General features: G+C 47.1%; 1 protein-coding gene across 1 annotated transcript; it reads left to right on the forward strand.

Annotated features, from left to right (window-relative positions):
* Positions 1-1,546: 1,546 nt before the first annotated feature.
* On the forward strand, positions 1,547-3,709 carry LOC308627464 (E3 ubiquitin-protein ligase ZFP91-like). The gene has a single exon (XM_081253658.1). The coding sequence runs from the start codon at positions 1,585-1,587 to the stop codon at positions 3,298-3,300; it is 1,716 nt and encodes a 571-aa protein (XP_081109784.1). The 5' UTR covers positions 1,547-1,584; the 3' UTR covers positions 3,301-3,709.
* The last annotated feature ends 14,367 nt before the right edge of the window (positions 3,710-18,076 follow it).

Raw genomic sequence — 18,076 nt, forward strand, 5'->3', positions numbered from 1 at the left:
ACAAAGCTGGGGCCTCTGGTATGGAGAGATTCTGCAAAGCCCACACGAGAGTCCTGGAGAAAGATCATTTCCTACAGCCTAACTTCCAGCCTTGATTCCATCCTAGCTCAGTGCCACTTGGGAGCCTGTGATGCTCCAGAGCAAAGGGTCTGACAGCTCATATTCCCCTCAGACAGAAACCAGCTCCTCTGTGGAGCCTCTCTTCTGGTCCCTAAGTCTCACTTCTGCTCTTCTGCATGGATGTGTATGGGATCTTGGTTAATGGAACCTGTTTTAAATGACCTTTTTGACCCCCTATTGAACGGATTCTCTTAACCTTTAACCGGTTCTCAAACACAATGACAGAAGCTTTGGGCTTAAGCAGTAAACCCACAGTCAGAAGCCGAGGAAATTCACATTTCTCAGTAATGGGAGAGTTTCACTGTTCATTGTTTTTTTTTCAAAATGTGCTTGCTGGGCTTCCCTGGTGGTTGAGAGTCCGCCTGCCGACGCAGGGGACACGAGTTCGTGCCCCGGTCCGGGAGGATCCCACATGCCGCGGAGCGGCTGGGCCCGTGAGCCATGGCCGCTGAGCCTGCGCGTCCGGAGCCTGTGCTCCGCAACGGGAGAGGCCACAACAGTGAGAGGCCCGCGGACCGCAAAAAAAAAAAAAAAAAAAAAAAAAAAAAATGTGCTTGCTTACTTATTTATTGATTTATTTATTTATTGGCTGCCTTGGGTCTTCGTTGCGATGCGCAGGCTTCTCACTGTGGTGGCTTCTTTGTTGTGGAGCACGGGCTCTAGGCATGCAGGCTCGGTAGTTGTGGCCCGCGGGCTCTATAGCGCAGGCTCAATAGTTGTGGCGCACACTTAGTTGCTCTGCGGCATGTGGGATCTTCCCGGACCAGGGCTCAAACCCGTGTCCCCTGCATTGGCAGGCAGATTCTTAACCACTGTGCCACCAGGGAAGCCCTTGTTGTTCATTGTTGGACTAGGGCAGAAAGTAACCAGCGCTCAAATATATGTTACCCACAGACCCGCACGTGATCATCTCTCCCATCTGTGTGTCTGCACATGTGCAGGACACTGGGGACAGGCCTTAGTGGCCACCTGCCTGCTCCCCTGCTCCATGCACATCCACGCACTGACCCCTCCTGAGGAATCACACACATGCCTGCCCTGAAAGGAGGTGGGAAAGATGTGGGCCTGAGAGCAAAAGTCCACACCCTGAGAGCAAAAGTCCACACCCCTGAGGAGGCCAGGACGGGCCCCTGAGCTGGCAGTGAAAGGCAGCAGCAGACAGGCCCACGGCCGCCGGCAGAGGCTGCTGCCCACGTGTGAGCCCAGGGGCACAGGTGTGCTACCTACAGCAGGAGGCACAGGTTCACATTCAAGAGACCAAGATGGGCGCGCGCGCCGCCCGCGGTAGAAGGCCTTGAGTGGCAGGGGGTGGGGGGGGGCGCCCTCGGAGCCGGGCGGAGGGGAGGGGGGAACGAGGAGCGCCGAGTGAGAGTGAGCCGGTCGCTCCGGGGGGGCGGGGGGAGCAGCGCCGCGGCCGCCGCCGCCTCCGCCTGGGACTAGGGGGTGGGGGGCGGACGAGTCCCGATGCCGGGGGAGACGGAAGAGCCGAGACCCCCGGAGCAGCAGGACCAGGAAGGGGGAGAGGCGGCGGCGGCCAAGGCGGCTCCGGAGGAGCCCCAACAACAGCCCCCTGAAGCGGCGGCGGCGGCCCCTGGGGGGACCACTAGCAGCCGCGTGCTGAGGGGAGGTCGGGACCGGGGCCGGGCCGCTGCGGCCGCCGCCGCTGCTGTGTCCCGCCGGAGGAAGGCCGAGTATCCCCGCCGGCGGAGGAGCAGCCCCAGCGCCAGGCCTCCCGACGCCCCAGGGCAGCAGTCCCAGGCCGCGAAGCCCCCGTCTCCAGCTCAGGGCAAGAAGAGTCCGCGACTCCTATGCACAGAAAAAGTATCATCTGACAAAGATCCCAAGGAAGAGAAAGAGGAAGAAGGTTCTACCGTCCCTCAGGAAGTTTCCATTGCTGCAACTAAGCCTAGCCGGGGCTGGCGTAGCAGTACCAGGACATCTGCCTCTCGGCATCGTGACACAGAGAACACCCGAAGCTCTAGGTCCAAGACTGGTTCATTGCAACTCATCTGCAAGTCAGAACCAAATACAGATCAGCTTGATTATGATGTTGCAGAAGAGCATCAGTCTCCAGGTGGCATTAGCAGTGATGAGGAGGAAGAGGAGGAAGAAGAGATGTTGATCAGTGAAGAAGAAATACCATTCAAAGATGATCCAAGAGATGAGACCTACAAACCCCACTTAGAAAGGGAAACGCCAAAGCCACGGAGAAAATCAGGGAAAGTGAAAGAAGAGAAAGAGAAGAAAGAAATAAAAGTGGAAGTAGAGGTAGAGGTGAAAGAAGAAGAGAATGAAATTAGAGAAGATGAGGAGCCTCCTAGGAAGAGAGGAAGAAGGCGAAAAGATGACAAAAGTCCACGATTACCCAAAAGGAGAAAAAAGCCTCCAATCCAGTATGTCCGTTGTGAGATGGAAGGATGTGGAACTGTTCTTGCTCACCCTCGCTATTTGCAGCACCACATTAAATATCAGCATTTGCTGAAGAAGAAATACATATGTCCCCATCCCTCCTGTGGGCGACTCTTCAGGCTCCAGAAGCAACTTCTACGACATGCCAAACATCATACAGATCAACGAGATTGTATCTGTGAATACTGTGCTCGAGCCTTCAAGAGTTCCCACAATCTGGCAGTGCACCGGATGATTCACACTGGCGAGAAGCCATTACAATGCGAGATCTGTGGATTTACTTGTCGGCAAAAGGCATCCCTTAATTGGCACATGAAGAAGCACGATGCAGACTCCTTCTACCAGTTTTCTTGCAATATCTGTGGCAAAAAATTTGAGAAGAAGGACAGCGTAGTGGCTCACAAAGCAAAAAGCCACCCTGAGGTGCTGATTGCCGAGGCTCTGGCTGCCAATGCAGGCGCCCTCATCACCAGCACAGATATCTTGGGCACTAATCCAGAATCCCTGACACAACCTGCAGACGGTCAGGGTCTTCCTCTTCTTCCTGAGCCCTTGGGAAACTCCACCTCTGGAGAGTGCCTCCTGCTAGAAGCTGAAGGGATGTCAAAGTCATATTGTAGTGGGACGGAACGGGTGAGCCTGATGGCTGATGGGAAGATCTTTGTGGGAAGTGGCAACAGTGGGGGCACTGAAGGGCTGGTCATGAACTCGGATATACTCGGTGCTACCACAGAGGTTCTGATTGAAGATTCAGACTCTACTGGACCTTAGAGGAAGGGAAGACTTGGGGCACTGGGACAGCTGAGACTTTGTATTTAAAAGACAAAAAGGACAAAAAAAAATTTTAAGCATTTAAAATCTAGTAAAATAACTGAAGGGCCTGCTCTTTCCATTGTGGATCACAGCACACGTGCGCACACACACGCGCGCGCACACACACACACACACACATCCCCTCTTCTCCCTCTGTTGTCCCCTTTATAAAATTGATGTTGCCTTTACCAGAAAGCTAGACAAAGAAAAAGCAGCAGCAGGTCTTAAAGTGACGGTTATTCTTATACTCAGTTCCAGCCAGGCAGACTTCCTGCTCATCAGCAGATCCCCCTTTTCAGCCTGTAACTATGATGTGCTCTGGATCAGCTTTTAACTCTTGATAATATATTAATATTCTCTAAACCCCTTCTCCTCTACTGCTTCCCTATGGTCCTGGCTTCTATCCCCTGCAGCACATTTATCTTCAAAGTATCATGTAATTCTAATCTCTGGAGGCTGGCAGCTTGACTTGGCACTTTAGGGCCCCTTAGCAGGGTGAGCTGTTAAAACAGCACACATCTCTCACCCCCTTTCCCTCCATTCCCCCTGGGTTTAGGAAAGGAAGGATACATGGGGACCACCTCCTGCCTCTTCACCTCATCACCTTCCTCAGTCCCCCTCCCAACACCTCCATAAGGTTCTCAGTGGTGCTCACTTGCTTTGCAAGCAGGCTCCCAACAGGGAGGGAGCTACCGTCTACATGGTCTCTCTGACCATAAGACAGGGTTCTATATCAGTGAGACAGAAAAGTCCCAGACTAGTGGCAGAAATTTGCACTTTGAACATGTGTGTTTTTGTGTTGTGGAACCTGAGATTCCTTATTTATTAACAAAGTCTGATTTCTCTTTTTTTTTTTTCTTTTTGGTCGCTATATTTTGTGGGGCTGGGAGAGATTAGATTATTCTGACATGGGGTCCTTTGCATAAGAGGTACTTGTAGAAGGCAAGATATAGGGTTGAAGAAGCACAGCCAGCCTCTAAAATCATAGCTTTCTAGTGGCCTTTAAAGAAAGCTGGTCCTCAGCACTAACAAAATCACTACAGTAGCCTAGTGCTTTTCCGGAAACCTCTTTAAGGAAGTATGTTAGGTTTATGGTAATTAGTGGTCTGAGTTTTTAGAGCATCAAGATTTAGGAATTTTGAGGGGGTCAGGAAGGTTGTTCAGGGTCTGAATTACAGATAAAAGGTTTTCTCTTGTGAAAAAAAAAAAAAAAAAAAAGAGACCAAGATGGGAGGATCTCTCGGGCGGAGAGACAGACGCTACGGGAGACCCAGATTCCAAAAATCAGGCCTAGAGAGACGCACACCCTCTGGGGGCCAGAATTGATGGAGGAGGGGAGGGCATTGGGGCTTGGGAAGGAGGAGACCTTGGCTCCAACTGGGGCTTTACCACCAGCTCTTGAGATGACCTTAGGTATCTTCATTGGTAAAATGAGAAGGCAGGATTGATCTCCAATTCTCTGATGCTGATGCACTTTTGTGTTCACAGATATGGGAGGAATTGGTCAACAGAAGGAAGAGAACAGCCTCTGTGGCTCACCTGGTTGGTGGTGGGATGGCCCAGGAGGTTCCCAAATAGAAGGCTCTCCTCTGCCTTTTCAATTTCTTGACTCTTTCTCCGTAACTTTTTGTAATGGGTCAAAAGCACTCACTCTTAGACGGCCTGGACTCATCTTGCTGGTTAGAGCCCCATTAAATTCCACCAACACCTTATCAGATCCCCTCCCTCCCTCTTCTCCACCCAGCTGCCTTTAGACTGGCTTTTCCCCCTGACTTCCTTGGCTGCTGAGCGAGTGGGGAGCCTTCTCTCTGGGTTCTCTGGGCCTTCAGTAGAGGTCAGGCTGGACCTGACTTCAGATGGTCCCCGGGCTCCTCGAGCAGTGTTCTTCCCTGCCCTCCCTATCACAGGCACTTCTTAGAGGTGTGTTCCTAGTTCGAGGCATCTCTTCCCCAAGTCAGCTTCTCTGAGGCTCTCCATGCTCTAGCTCGCTCTCCAAACTTCTTTCGTGATCACTCCCTGAAGACCTTTCCTGAGTCAACTCCTTCTCATACTGACCTTCCCAATATTTCTTGTTTGGACATATGACTCGTTGTATCTCTTTTCAGTCTTGCCTCTTCTCCAAGACTTTCATTTTCTATTTTTACTCTAGCTCTTGTACCGATCATCAGAGATTAAAATACAGAGCATCATCGAGGTATCACTAAGGAGAAAGAGGTCATGCAGACCTGATCCCCTCCCCTCCCAGTTATCTCGATTGAGAAAAGGTTACTGCACAATCCCAAGAGTCTCGGGACGTTACCCCTGCAGGTTAAGATGGCTAATAGATCCCAGGTATGTTTTCAGAGTGGAGCCAAAGCTCACCTTCAGGATATTTACAGAGGTGACCAGAAATCTCCAGTGCTGATAAATGTGAAGTATTTGCATGCAGTGCTTGCTCGCTTTTGCTAAATCCTCTCCATTTGTAGGTGTCACTCCTTTGCTGAGGGTTAACTGCTCCAGAGACTTTTGATCTGCATGTGAGAAAGCAACCAAAGTCGATCCAGCAGGCAGCCCAGTCTGCTAGCTCTCTCCTTTTCTTCTCTGCTTCTAGATGACATCCAGATAGCCCTGTTCTGAGGGGTGCCAGAGAGTAACTATTCTAAAATTAAAGGGCAAGGAAGTCTTTTCAAAAAAAAATTTTTTTTAAACTTGGGCCCTGTAACTTAACCTTTCCCTCCCTGAGTTCAGCTTCTAGGAGGTCTGGTTTTACTGCCATAAAGATAAATGAAAGGCCGAGTGGGTGTGAGAGCACCTCCCAGGGCTATGGCTGGTGACTTGACAAGTCATTTATTCCAGGGCACAGTCTGGCTTCCTGCCAGGCCCTGCAGTGGAAACGCAGAGAAGGAGAAACCCGAGTGAGGTGGCTGACCCCCGGCGTGGGTCCTGTGCTTCCCAGCAAGGGCCTCCCAGCATCTGGTGGATGTGCACAATTAGTAATGCTTTTGAGGATAACGCTTTGGTCTCATGGAAAAAGGAGAATTAGTCCAAGATAATGTCTGGTAAACTTTGACATTCCACCCCGAAGTGACTGTATACTCATGTAGAATCACTAAACAGCTGCACGATCATATTACAGAACCTTCTTCAAGAGCCAACTTGTCATTGAATCCATCCCCAAATTCCAGATTTTCTCAAACAAAAGGACCCTGATGTGGAAGGAGCTGTAATCAGCCAGATGGAAAAGAGGTGTAGATTGCCAAGATTGGAAGCACCCTTTAAGATGTTTTGGCCCAGTCTCCCTCATTTTGTACATGAAAAAACTGAGGTCCAAAGAAGAGAAGAGAATTTCCTGAGGTCACTCAGTAGAAGAACTCGGACAAGACAATAGGACTCTTGAACCGCAGAATCACCAGGCCAAGGTGCCCATTCACCTCTTAGAGATGGACAGACCTCCTTGACCCTATTCCTTAAAGAAGCTCTGAGGATGAGAGTCCAGGCCAGAGGGGTAGTGATGGAATCTCTTTAGTGAAAAGAAATGAAGTTGTATTGAGAGAGTCTGCCAAAAGGAGAAACCTTGCATCTGTAGAGGGGAGAAGAAGGGAAGGTGGTGGCAAAGTCCAGGTTTTACTAAGCCATAACTACAAAGTGAAGCAAGATGAAACAAGTTATCTAGGTCTGGGACCCTGCCAAGAACCTGCATCACTGAGGGTTTTCCAGAGGATCAAACAGAAAAGAACAAATAATATTAGTCATTCAACAGCAAGTCTTAAGCACCTACTTTGTGCAGGACGTTGTGCCAGGTGCTACAGAGATAAAGAAGGTAAAATGTGGCAGAGAGTAGTGGTTCCAAGAGCCAGTCTTGTGCTCATTAATGACAATGTTTTTACAGGTGCACACACACACGCACACACAAAGGCACACACATTAAGGCATGGAGTATTTCGTAATGCTCAGTTTTTTCTTTTTATTCTGAGATCACGTCCTGTCTTTCTGCCCATTGTTAATAGAACTTTCTCATTTCTTAACAATATCCTCTCAATAAAATGTTGGCAACCCAATCAGTGTTCTCTTGAGTGTTTTTGAAACTGCATTGGTTGATGAAATCCAAAAGCCTGGCAACCATGGCTGTGGTTGAAAGGACGTGGGGTCTAGGGACAGACAGACATGGATTGAAATCAGGGTTCAGCTATTTATTCACTGTGTGACTTTGGGAGAGCTTCTTAACACTCAGAGTTCAAGTTTCCTGCCTGTGACACACACAAGTCCCCAGAACAGCAGGGACTTCCTATGGAAGTACTCACCAACATTATTGCCCATCTTTTAGAAATATTTCCTGTGTGTGTATATGCACATATGTGTACCTACATTGTATGAGGTGCTGCTATATGGTAAATGGGAGATCTTTAATAGCCTTTGCACTCAAAGAGTTAAAAATGTTGCTGGTAAGACAGTCTACCTCAACAGAAATCATGGCAGAGACGTGACGTCTAGCATATCTTTCTCTTCCTTGTGAACAGTTTCTTTAGTTTGGTAACAGTGACAGAATTTTCAGATATTGCTTTCCATTATATTATCTTTCCATGGCTGGTTTCGGTTTATACTAAGGCTCCCTCAAAACTCATAAAGTTCCCTTTAAAACCTCATAAAGTTTCACCTGTGCATGTTTATTACCCACAGGATGTGAGCTGTGTCCGTTTGGTTTTGATAGATTTACCATTATTCAACTTGGGCCCCCGTTTCCCACCAGCCTTATGAACATAGCTGCCTCCTGATTTTAGCACAGGGAGCTCTCGCCTTTGTCCCTCAGTGAGGAAATATTTCAGCTCCCTGGAATTGAGCTGGGTTCATGGGCAATGATTCTTACTCCTAGATTCCTGAGGTCCAGGAGTTTGCTCCAGCTCTGGGCAGTGGATGTTCTCCATGAAGGTCACCAAGCTCTCCCCACCCTCTCCAGGCAATTCCCAGATGCCATTCCCAGGAATTCATCTACAAGTGAGTGAGGAATTCACTCACCTACACGGGGATTGGCATTTGAGAGATGATTAGGATGTTAAAGATGTTCCTGCTAAAGTCAAGGGCAATTCTCAAGTGTATAAAAATAATCCAAAGTAATTCTTTATAATGACCTCAGATTCACCTCCCTGGGACATTCATCCATTGGCTCTCGTCCTATATGACAGTCCTATAAACATTTGCAGAAAGACAGCATGTCTCCCCTTTAAGCTCTTTTTCAGGCCAAATGCCACAACTTCTTTGCATCTGACTTTAAGGACCTGGTTTCCAGATTCCTTGCCATCCTGGTGGGTCTCCTTTGAGGTTCCCATTTGGGTGTGTGTCTGATTCACACTGGAGTTAAGAAGTGTCATTAGGGGTATATCTAAGTCTTCATGGCTCAAGATCCTTCTTCTCGGGATAAAAAATGGACATGGATGTAGGGAGGCACCTCAGGGGCAGACGAAGAGTGTTCAAGGTTCACAGTATATTCAGACCCTGGTCAAGTAAAGGCCAACTCTGGGAAGTCCAAACAGGCAGACAGAGCCCCAGACCAGAGAATCCAGAACAATCTGGGAGTCTAGGCCACAGAGTCAGAATCAAAGAACAAGTCCAGTGATACTGACTGGGATAACGTGGAAGGAGGAAGGGGTCACCTGCAACTGGAGGTTCCTAAGCCACAGGCCTAGGGGATGCTGTGTCCTGGATGTGATCAACATACAGGAGGTGCAGGGAGGAAGCTAGAGCAGCAGTCCGAGTCAAGAATTGTTATTTAATTCTGAGCTTCAACAGAAGGTAGGGCCAAAGCTGTTGACCTGTCCCTTGTCTGTATTATGAGGATTCCTTTGCTTGGAAGGGCAGGCACCAGACTCATCTTTGCCTTAAGCACAAAGGTTCGTATAACTGCAAAGTACTGATATTGAGGGCAGCTCCTGCTTCAGGAACTGTTGCATCTAGGTGACTTTACCTCTCATCTCTAAGTTGATGTTCCTCTCAGGCAGATGTTTCCAAGTGGTAGCTTCTAGAAGCTTTCATTCACTTCCTCCCAGCTTCAAATTTAGCTGAAAATGAATTTATGTTTCCTATGAATTCTATTAAAAAAAACCCAGAATTGGGTCAAGTGCACATTTCTGGAAAGAGGTGGATGTCTAACTATATAAGGCAGAGGATGATGGAGGGTGGTTTCCCAGAAGAATATGAGGGTGGATCTGGGGAAGCATAGCTGGTAGATGTCCACCACTCTGCCTCACTTCAGATTAGCTCTGGATCTGGGGATACCGCCCAGGATGGGGCAATGGGAAGAGCTGGCAGTGACAATGAGTTAAAGGTGTCTGCAACTGGAAGGCCTCCTTTATCAAAACTCAACCCAGCACTTCAGACATGGTCCAACTAGTGAGGGGCACAAAAGAGCCATCTCCATATTCCAGGTCCTATCCTTCAGCAAAAATCCAGGCCTGAATTGCACACACCCTTCTGAAGCTTCAACACTCCTTCTGGACACTCAGGTAATGCCCCCAAATCCTCTGCACATGAATTGTCATTAAGGTATTCCATCTCTACGCTTTCTCATCTGGGGTGTTGTACATTCAGGATTTTGCTTTTAGCCCAGTCCCATTCCAACATCAGGGGACATTTTCTGGGGTGAAGAAAGAACATTTTAAGCAATCCTGCCTCCCTTCATCTTTTTCTTTCTCTGGAAATAATCACAACAAAGCCTCACCATAATTTTAAAATTCAAGGCTTGTCTCAGCTTGGTAAGCCAGGGTCTGACTTGGACAATAATGCCAGCACCAAACTCAGCTCAGCCTGGATCCCTGCTGAGTTGTTTATCTTCCCTGATCTTAATCTCAACACTCTCTTGTGAAGGCTTTTTGGGAGAGGGGCACTGCTCAGAGTGGGGCTTCGGGGAGAGGCTGAGTGATTTCATCTCCCCTGCCCCCGGGCATGCCATCTTCTTCTTTCTGGAAAACAAGAATCTTATCCTTGCCTGTCCTCCCTTTCGACTCTTTCACTCTTCAAGCTGGAAATGTTCCCGACAAAGTAAATTCAGAGGTGACAGATCATATATGGGTCGCATTCCTGTGCCTCCTCCTCCTCTTGGCTACCCTTAGGCTAGAGAGTCTGGAAAGTGTCAAATGATTCAGAAAGTGAGCTGAATGGGTTCTTCATGCTTCACATTTGGTGCCAGGGAGCAGGGCAGTAGCTGATGCAAGAATTGGACGGAGTAGGAGTTGAGCTTAAAAAAAAAAAGATAAAAAGAACCCAACCATAACTAAGGACACCCACACAGAATACTTAGGAAAAGCGCTCAATGGGGGACCATGCATGGCTGTGGAGCTTTAGTTGCTGCTGGAAGACAGGCAGGGCAGGGCTCTGCCTGCAGGATATGCCCGGTCAATGCTTACAGGATCTCCTCTCTGCGCCTGGGGCCATTGAAAAGGGAGTGACACCGTCAGGCAGTTGGGGCAGTTGGAATGGGGCTCAGCAAAATCCTGGGGTGTGGACAAGGGTCACTTATCACATCCACAGGTGACAAGCAGGCAGCTATGGAGAAAAGACCCTGATGGGCAGTGACTTGCACCCATGCTGTCCTTCAGCACATTCAACAGGCTGTGCGCACCCCAGTGGTGATGGCGGCCTGCAGGCATGGTCTTTGGGAGCATGCAGCCCCTGTCAATGGAGAAGACCACTGGGTCACTGCTGGTTCCACCCTTCTCCGTGAACCCACCAGGACCACTCCTCCAGCCCAGCCACTGGTCTTCTCCTGCTCATCCCCCTTCCAGCCAGCTCCCAGCCCAGGGGAACTTGTCTGGTCTCCCTGGGGCCAGGGGCCCAAGCCGGGCAGTCTGGTCTCCCCCCATGCCCCTCCCAGTCAGTGCTGAGCATAAACTCTCTGTCTTGTTTCCTTCAGGGCTGCCCTCTTCGATGTCACGCGCCTTTCCTTCTTTCAACAAAACTCTTGTTGTATGGATAGAACTACTTGGTTTTCAAAAATATTAAATTTGGAAGTAAAAAAACAAACAAACATTGGCTTTTTCCCTTTACATTCTTGTTTGAGCAATCCTAATTATCCCCCAAATTACAATCCTCCTCCTTGAGGAGGATTAAGACTGAGAAAGTATAGACAAGAAAAGCACAAAGATTGATATTTCGATGTGTAATTACACTCCATTCTCATTGGTCCTTTGCAGCCAAATAATTTGCTAACAGAAAACTAACCTCGGGTTTCCCTGGTGGTGCAGTGGTTGAGAATCTGCCTGTCGATGCAGGGGACACGGGTTCGAGCCCTGGTCTGGGAGGATCCCACATGCCACGGAGCAACTGGGCCCGTGAGCCACAATGACTGAACCTGCGCATCTGGAGCCTGTGCTCCGCAACAAGAGAGGCTGCGATAGTGAGAGGGCCCGCGCACCGCGATGAAGAGTGGCCCCCACTTGCTGCAACTAGAGAAAGCCCTTGCACAGAAACAAAGACCCAACACAGCCAAAAATAAATAAATAAAATACTGAATACATAACTACTTTAAAAAAAAACTAACCTCCACAAATAATTTTTATAACAATTTTTTGTGATATTTTTCATATACGATACAATTCACTCATCTAAAGTATATGATTCAATAGTTTTTTGCTTTATCATATTCACAGATTTGTCACAAGTGATCTTTCAATACAAGCAGTGCTTTAGGAGAGTAGATACTGGGACAATGATCCTTTTTTTTTTTTTAACTCTACAAAAAGTCCAACTCAAACACACTAAGCTGCCTCACGTAAAATCCAGCCCAGGGGTGTTTGTGGCACAGTCACAAACTCAGGATTAGGGGAAAAGGGAACGCACATTAGTTAATGAGTCCAGCCCCTGACATAGATTTTATTATGTAATCTTCACAAGAAGATTCTCCCTCTAGGGGAAGATATTATCCCCATTTTTCAAAGGAAGGAACTAAATTTAAAGTCACACAGCTAAAAAATAAGACAAAATAAAATGAAGTCACCTAGCTAGTAAGTGGCAGAGCTAGAGATTTTAATGCAAGTCTATATGAATTCCAGGCATTCTGTCCACAGCAACTTCTCCTGCCTTAGACAGCCTCTGAGACCAAACGATGGCATGAGAGCTATTCTAGAAAAGTTTCTGAACTTAGATTCTGAATTTCTCTACTATTCATGGAACCCCTCAGAGGAAAGCTATGCCACAGATTGGTGTTCTCAAAATGTGGTTTTGAATTTGCTGGTTTGTCTGCTATGGCCCTAGGTTGAAGCTTCAGAGGTTTGGGGAAGACTTTTGCCATGGACCTCCCTCAAAAAGAACAGGCAATGTGGCCTAGTGTCATGGGCTCCGATCCTGAGACCCTGGGCAATGAATGCTTCCGGAATTATGCCAGTACTGCCCTTAGTCCTGGGGACCCACTACCCAGGGCAGAGGGTCACTCCTGGGGTTTGACCCTGGAGCATCCTCATCCTTCTGGGACCAGAGCAGAGTAGGCAAGAGTCTGTGTGCTCACGGGCCAGTTGGCCCTCTGCCCTTGACTTCCCCCTCCTTCCTTGGACTTCTTGAACCCTCTGATGTATTTTCTTATGCCTCCCTACCTTCTTCTTTGGATTTGCTTATTTCTTTTTGTTCCAATAAAGGCTTCATGAAAAACATTTGAAAGATTGATAGTACCTAGTATTGACACGTAGCTGGGAAAACCTCATTAATCACTGGTGGGCATTTTAAGTGGTGCCTCCCACCTGGAAGGCAATTGGCAATGTCTGTGACAAACTTAAATAGGCGAATCCACAGTCTCAACAGTTTCAGTTCGTGAAACTAATATCACAGAAATACTCTCACAGTTGTGCAAAGATGTATGTGCAAGGCTGTTTGTGCTCACGATGTGACAGGTCTCGTCCTTCTATTCCTTGTCTTATTTCAGAACAACCTTATGAATATTATTATTGTTCCTATTTTCAGGTAAGGCTTTGCAAAAAATTTACAAATCTTGCCCCAGTACCATACAGCTAACGAGTAGCCAAGCTGAGATGGAAACCCAGATCTGTTTCACTCCTAGTCTCCCCAGTATAATTGCATTTTTGTAGGAAATATGGAAAAAGTATATGTACGCGTTGATATCAGCACAGTATGGAGTAAATAAAGGTTTGCTTGGTGAACTTCATCTTTCTAGACTGCCCAGGTGTTTAACTTCTCTCCTTCCATCCCAGGCAGAGTTAACCACCTCTTCTGGGGTGTTTCCAGAGCCACTTGTGCACACACCAAACACGCCTCACCAACCTCCATCTTAAACATTAGTTTTTATGTTTGCACCACTATTACTATGTTTTGTCCTTGGGGGCTGAGTCTGGCTTATTTGGTTTTATACCCCAATTCTTGGCATAATGTAGATAGATGCTCTCAGAACATTTGTTGAAAACCTATGAGGGTTTCATACACACTGAGCCAAGGGTCAGGGGGTTGGTTCAGGGTCAAGGTGTCAAACCAGATGACCACTGCTGCTATTCCTGGGAAAGAGCCTGTTGGGCGGACCAGGGAACTACGTAGCATTAGCTCTCATGGTTGCCTGAGCAGAGTTTGAGCCCCAGAAGGAAGCCTTCCACTGGCCAGAGCAGATTTCCTGGGAAGCTGGTAAACCTAAACCTGCAGGACCCCTCAAGGTCCAGTACATACTTTTGCATTTGTGATTTTATAGCCTTTACTTCTGAGAGGATCCCCCAAATGACATGAGCTTCAAACTCCATCAAACCTGGATCCACCCCGTCCAGAGCTCCTTCCTTCTCTCACAGGCAGGACTCCTCCCTCCCTATTCCTGGGGCATCCATTCTTTCCTAAGTGCTCCTTCAAAGGCCAGGTTTCTTGGTCCTGAGTGTCCCCCTCATCTGTCACCTTAATCATCATCTTCTGAACTTCAAAGCAGTGTTCCGCAGGAAGGTAGACTGGGTGTCTTGGGTCTCCAAGGGTGTTCAAACGTTTCAGGAAGCCAAGGGGGAGAAACACATTTATCAGTCATCAGACCTCAAAGGTCTGAAATGTCAACTGGAGCTGCACACGGCTGCATTGTACCTGCTCAGTCGGGGACACGGAGTGCCGTGCTCCTCAGAAGCCTGACTGGCAAACACATTCATCTATGATTAATTAGAATATGGAGAAACACAGTCATCTTAATGGGTCAGTAAAAAAAAAGTCATTTAATTGCTTGGAGACCAAATCTTTCAAAAGGAAATGTTTAGGGAGAGGCTCTTGGAAACAAAAATACTGAGAATCACTCCTTTAAACCTTCAGTCTCCAGAACAATTAGCCTCTTCAAAAGCCGAAAAGATCCCAGAGCCAGGAGCAAGCAGCTCTGAGCACGTTAGGTGAGATGGAGCAGAAAACACACACCCTCGCTGCAGGACTGTCTCTCCCAGCGTGGGGCTCCCAGAAGGCTCTCGTGGAGGGAAACTGATAGGTTTTATTCTAAGGAAGTGATCATTGAATGGCTCCTGCAAAAATCCCTCTGCTACCCTGGACTCTGCTCACACAGCCCTATTCCCCAGGCAGTAGGAGAGGCTGTCTGCCTGTGGCATCTGGTTTAAGAATAGTTCATCTTTCAAAAAAAACTCCTCTCATCTTAGCCCGTCTCTCAGCCCCATGTTATCTACTCTGGAAATGTTCATTGGCCAGCAGAAAAGAGCAAGAGAAGAAAAAGAGGGGAGCAAAGAGTAAGAAAGAGTGATAATGAAAAGCAAAGAAGAAAAGTGAGGGAGGAAAGTGAAAGAGAGGAGTGGAGTTAGATGAGAAAAGGGAAAAGGGAGTATGATCAGTGCCACCTGAAAAACAACAAGGTCTGTGAGAGAGCTGTGGCCACAAAGCCAATGGTATCCTTTAGAAACCCTCAGGGAAGGAAAAAGTGCCTTCCCTACAAACGTAAGATGCCTCCTCCTCTCCAGGTCTTCTCTCCCCCTCCCCCTTCATTTCCAGAGCCCACTTCTCCAACACATGATGCTAGTCTTCCAGCCAACCTGGGGGAGTCCTATGAGATGACTTTGGTCTTTCAGGCTCGTGATGGGATCTTGCAAAACACAAACGATACATAGCGGAGACACTGATCAACTGATTCCTCAGATACTACCACCTGGGGCAAATGTGGGCCAGCTGTTGAACAGCTGGACCACGTCAGCACTCAGCGCCAGAGGTGGAGCAGAGGCTGTATGTAATGCAATGAGATCAAGAGGAGCCTCCTGGGCCAGACAAGCACCATGAGAGCCTGGCAGAGCCCAGTGGAGCATCAGCACTGGTCCTTGGCCTGGCTTTTCTTCGCCTTTCCAGTTTTATTATAAATACACTCATACAACAATAAGTACCACTCTACTTTTGTACAACACTTTATAATTTAAGCCTTTCCCATGCATTATCTCACTGGATCCCTCAGCATTTAAAATTGTTTAAAAAGTAGCTAATGTCAAATGTATTTATAATTTTCCCCACCCAACCCACATATTTCCCACAAACATTGTCTATCGCTTTCTAATAAATTCAGCACATGCAAAAAAAAAAAAAATCCTTTCACCTTTTTCTCTGTTTTTTCTAAAGTAGTCTTTCCTCTTCTGGCCGGTTCTCTTGACACCATTATTTTGGGTTTTTGCAATTTGGTTTTCCTGTCTCCATCTCCAAGATTGTAATCCTTTGTTCCCTTTTCCACTTACCTTCGGAGAAAGGTTTGTTCCTTGCACCTGTGGCTTGCCCCTTAGCTCTTCCTCCCACACTTATTTAGTCAACTGTCTTCAAATCCTTTCCTGACCAGAGGACAATTAGAGGCACAAAAATAGGTGCTGCTGAATCACCTCCTACGTACATCCTCTCCCTGCAGCTGCCTTCTGCTCCTAAATCTTACACTGTCTTGAATCCAACGCTTCCATTACTAGCCAGGTGACCTTGAGAAAGTTATTTAACCTCTCTGAACCCCAGTTCTCTAACTGTAAATCAGGAGACTAGGAGAACTGACCTCCTATGACTGAGGCTTAAAGAGGTAATGATGCCTGGGTACCACAGAGCCTCGTGCCTGGCATGGAGTGGATGCCTATAAATATCAGTTCCTAAGCCCTCCAGCACACTTTCCCCTCTTTTCTCACTAAGAGTGCAGTATTGTGAGAACACTTAACTGTGGAATCACAAGACCTATGTTTAATTACAGCTTTTGCCTCCTTGGGCAGACATTTATTATGATCTCATTTTGCATGTGCATAAAATGAGGATAATGAAAATCTTCTCTACCCATCAATCAACATGGCTGTAAGGATAAAATGCAAAGAGTGTAAAAGGGCCTTCCCAACTAAAACATGACAAACAGACACAATTATTACTGATAAGGCATTCACAGCATACTAGTGTTTTGTCCTACTTTAAAAAATTTCCTGTAGCTTCCTAAGGAGCTTTTTAAAAAAAAAAAGTAATAAAATACAAATATAAAATTTATCACTTAACCATTTTTAAGTGTACAATTCAGTAGTGCTAAGTATATTTCAAATTGTTGTGCAACCAATCTCCAAACTTTTTCATCTTAAAAAACTGAGGGAGCATTTTAAATGTCCTTATCCTTAGAACGTCAGCATCTACTGTATAAAGATCTATTTCCTTGTTGAGATTTCTTTCTTAAGCCTCAAGGCTAAGGTGGGTCATTGAATTTGTTCTGGGGCAGCCAGCAGAAGATGTTTTAAAATTAAGAGCTGTCTGGGACTTCCCTGGTGGTGCAGTGGTTGAAAATCTGCCTGCCAATGCAGGGGACATGGGTTCAAGCCCTGGTCCGGGAAGATCTCACATGCCACAGAGCACCTAAGTCCATGTGCCACAACTACTGAGTCTGCACTCTAGAGCCCATGAGTCACAACTACTGAGGCCACGTGCCACAACTACTGAAGCCCGCACGCCTAGAGCCTGTGCTCCGCAACAAGAGAAGCCAGCACAATGAGAAGCCCGTGCACCGCAGTGAAGAGTAGCCCCCGCTCGCCACAACTAGAGAAAGCCCGCACGCAGCAACAAAGACCCAACGGAGCCAAAAATGTAAAAAAAAAAAAAAGAGAGAGAGAGAGCTGTCTGTTAAAAGATCAGTGTTTACCAGAGGTTGTAGTTTTGGGGGATGGGGAGGGGGAGGGGACTCTGCAGTCTGATTGTCTGTGTTTGGATCCTGCTTCTATATGATTGTGGTCAAAGTTACTCTCTGTGTCTCAATTTTCTTATCTTTATAATGGGTATAGTTTTTAACCACAAAGAATTTTTGTGAGGATATAACAATTGAGAATAACGGACAAGGAATTTCCTCCCAGAAAGCAGATCTAGGGCCTGTCAGATTGGTTTTACTTTACTGCCAGAGCAAGATGTTCCCTTTTTTTCTGATCAGTAGGATTTGATATATTCTATGGTCCAGTGTGCATTCCCTACTTTCCCTTTGTGTGAGTTAGGTTGGAGTTTTTATTGTGGTTATTGGTTTCCTCCATACCTTTGGATATCATGTATATGGGGCAGATAAGTTGTCTTTTCAACCTGTGGTCCTGAGAGGCACACACAGACCCAGTGGGGAGCTCTGCACAGTAACCAGAGATCCTGGACTTTGAATTGGATGAGACTTTGGGTTTTCTTCCATGGTGATGGAGGGTGAGAATATGTAAAAGAATAGGAGACCTTGGGTGCTGAAGAGCCAAAGGAGTAATTATGACAGATATCATTCAATAGCTCATCAATATTCATTTTAAATTACCTTACCTTGTTCCTTTCCCAGTGTAGAGGTAAAGACACA

The sequence above is a fragment of the Mesoplodon bidens genome (assembly GCF_964165515.1).
Source record: "Mesoplodon bidens genome assembly, chromosome: 14".
Taxonomy (NCBI): domain Eukaryota; kingdom Metazoa; phylum Chordata; class Mammalia; order Artiodactyla; family Ziphiidae; genus Mesoplodon; species Mesoplodon bidens.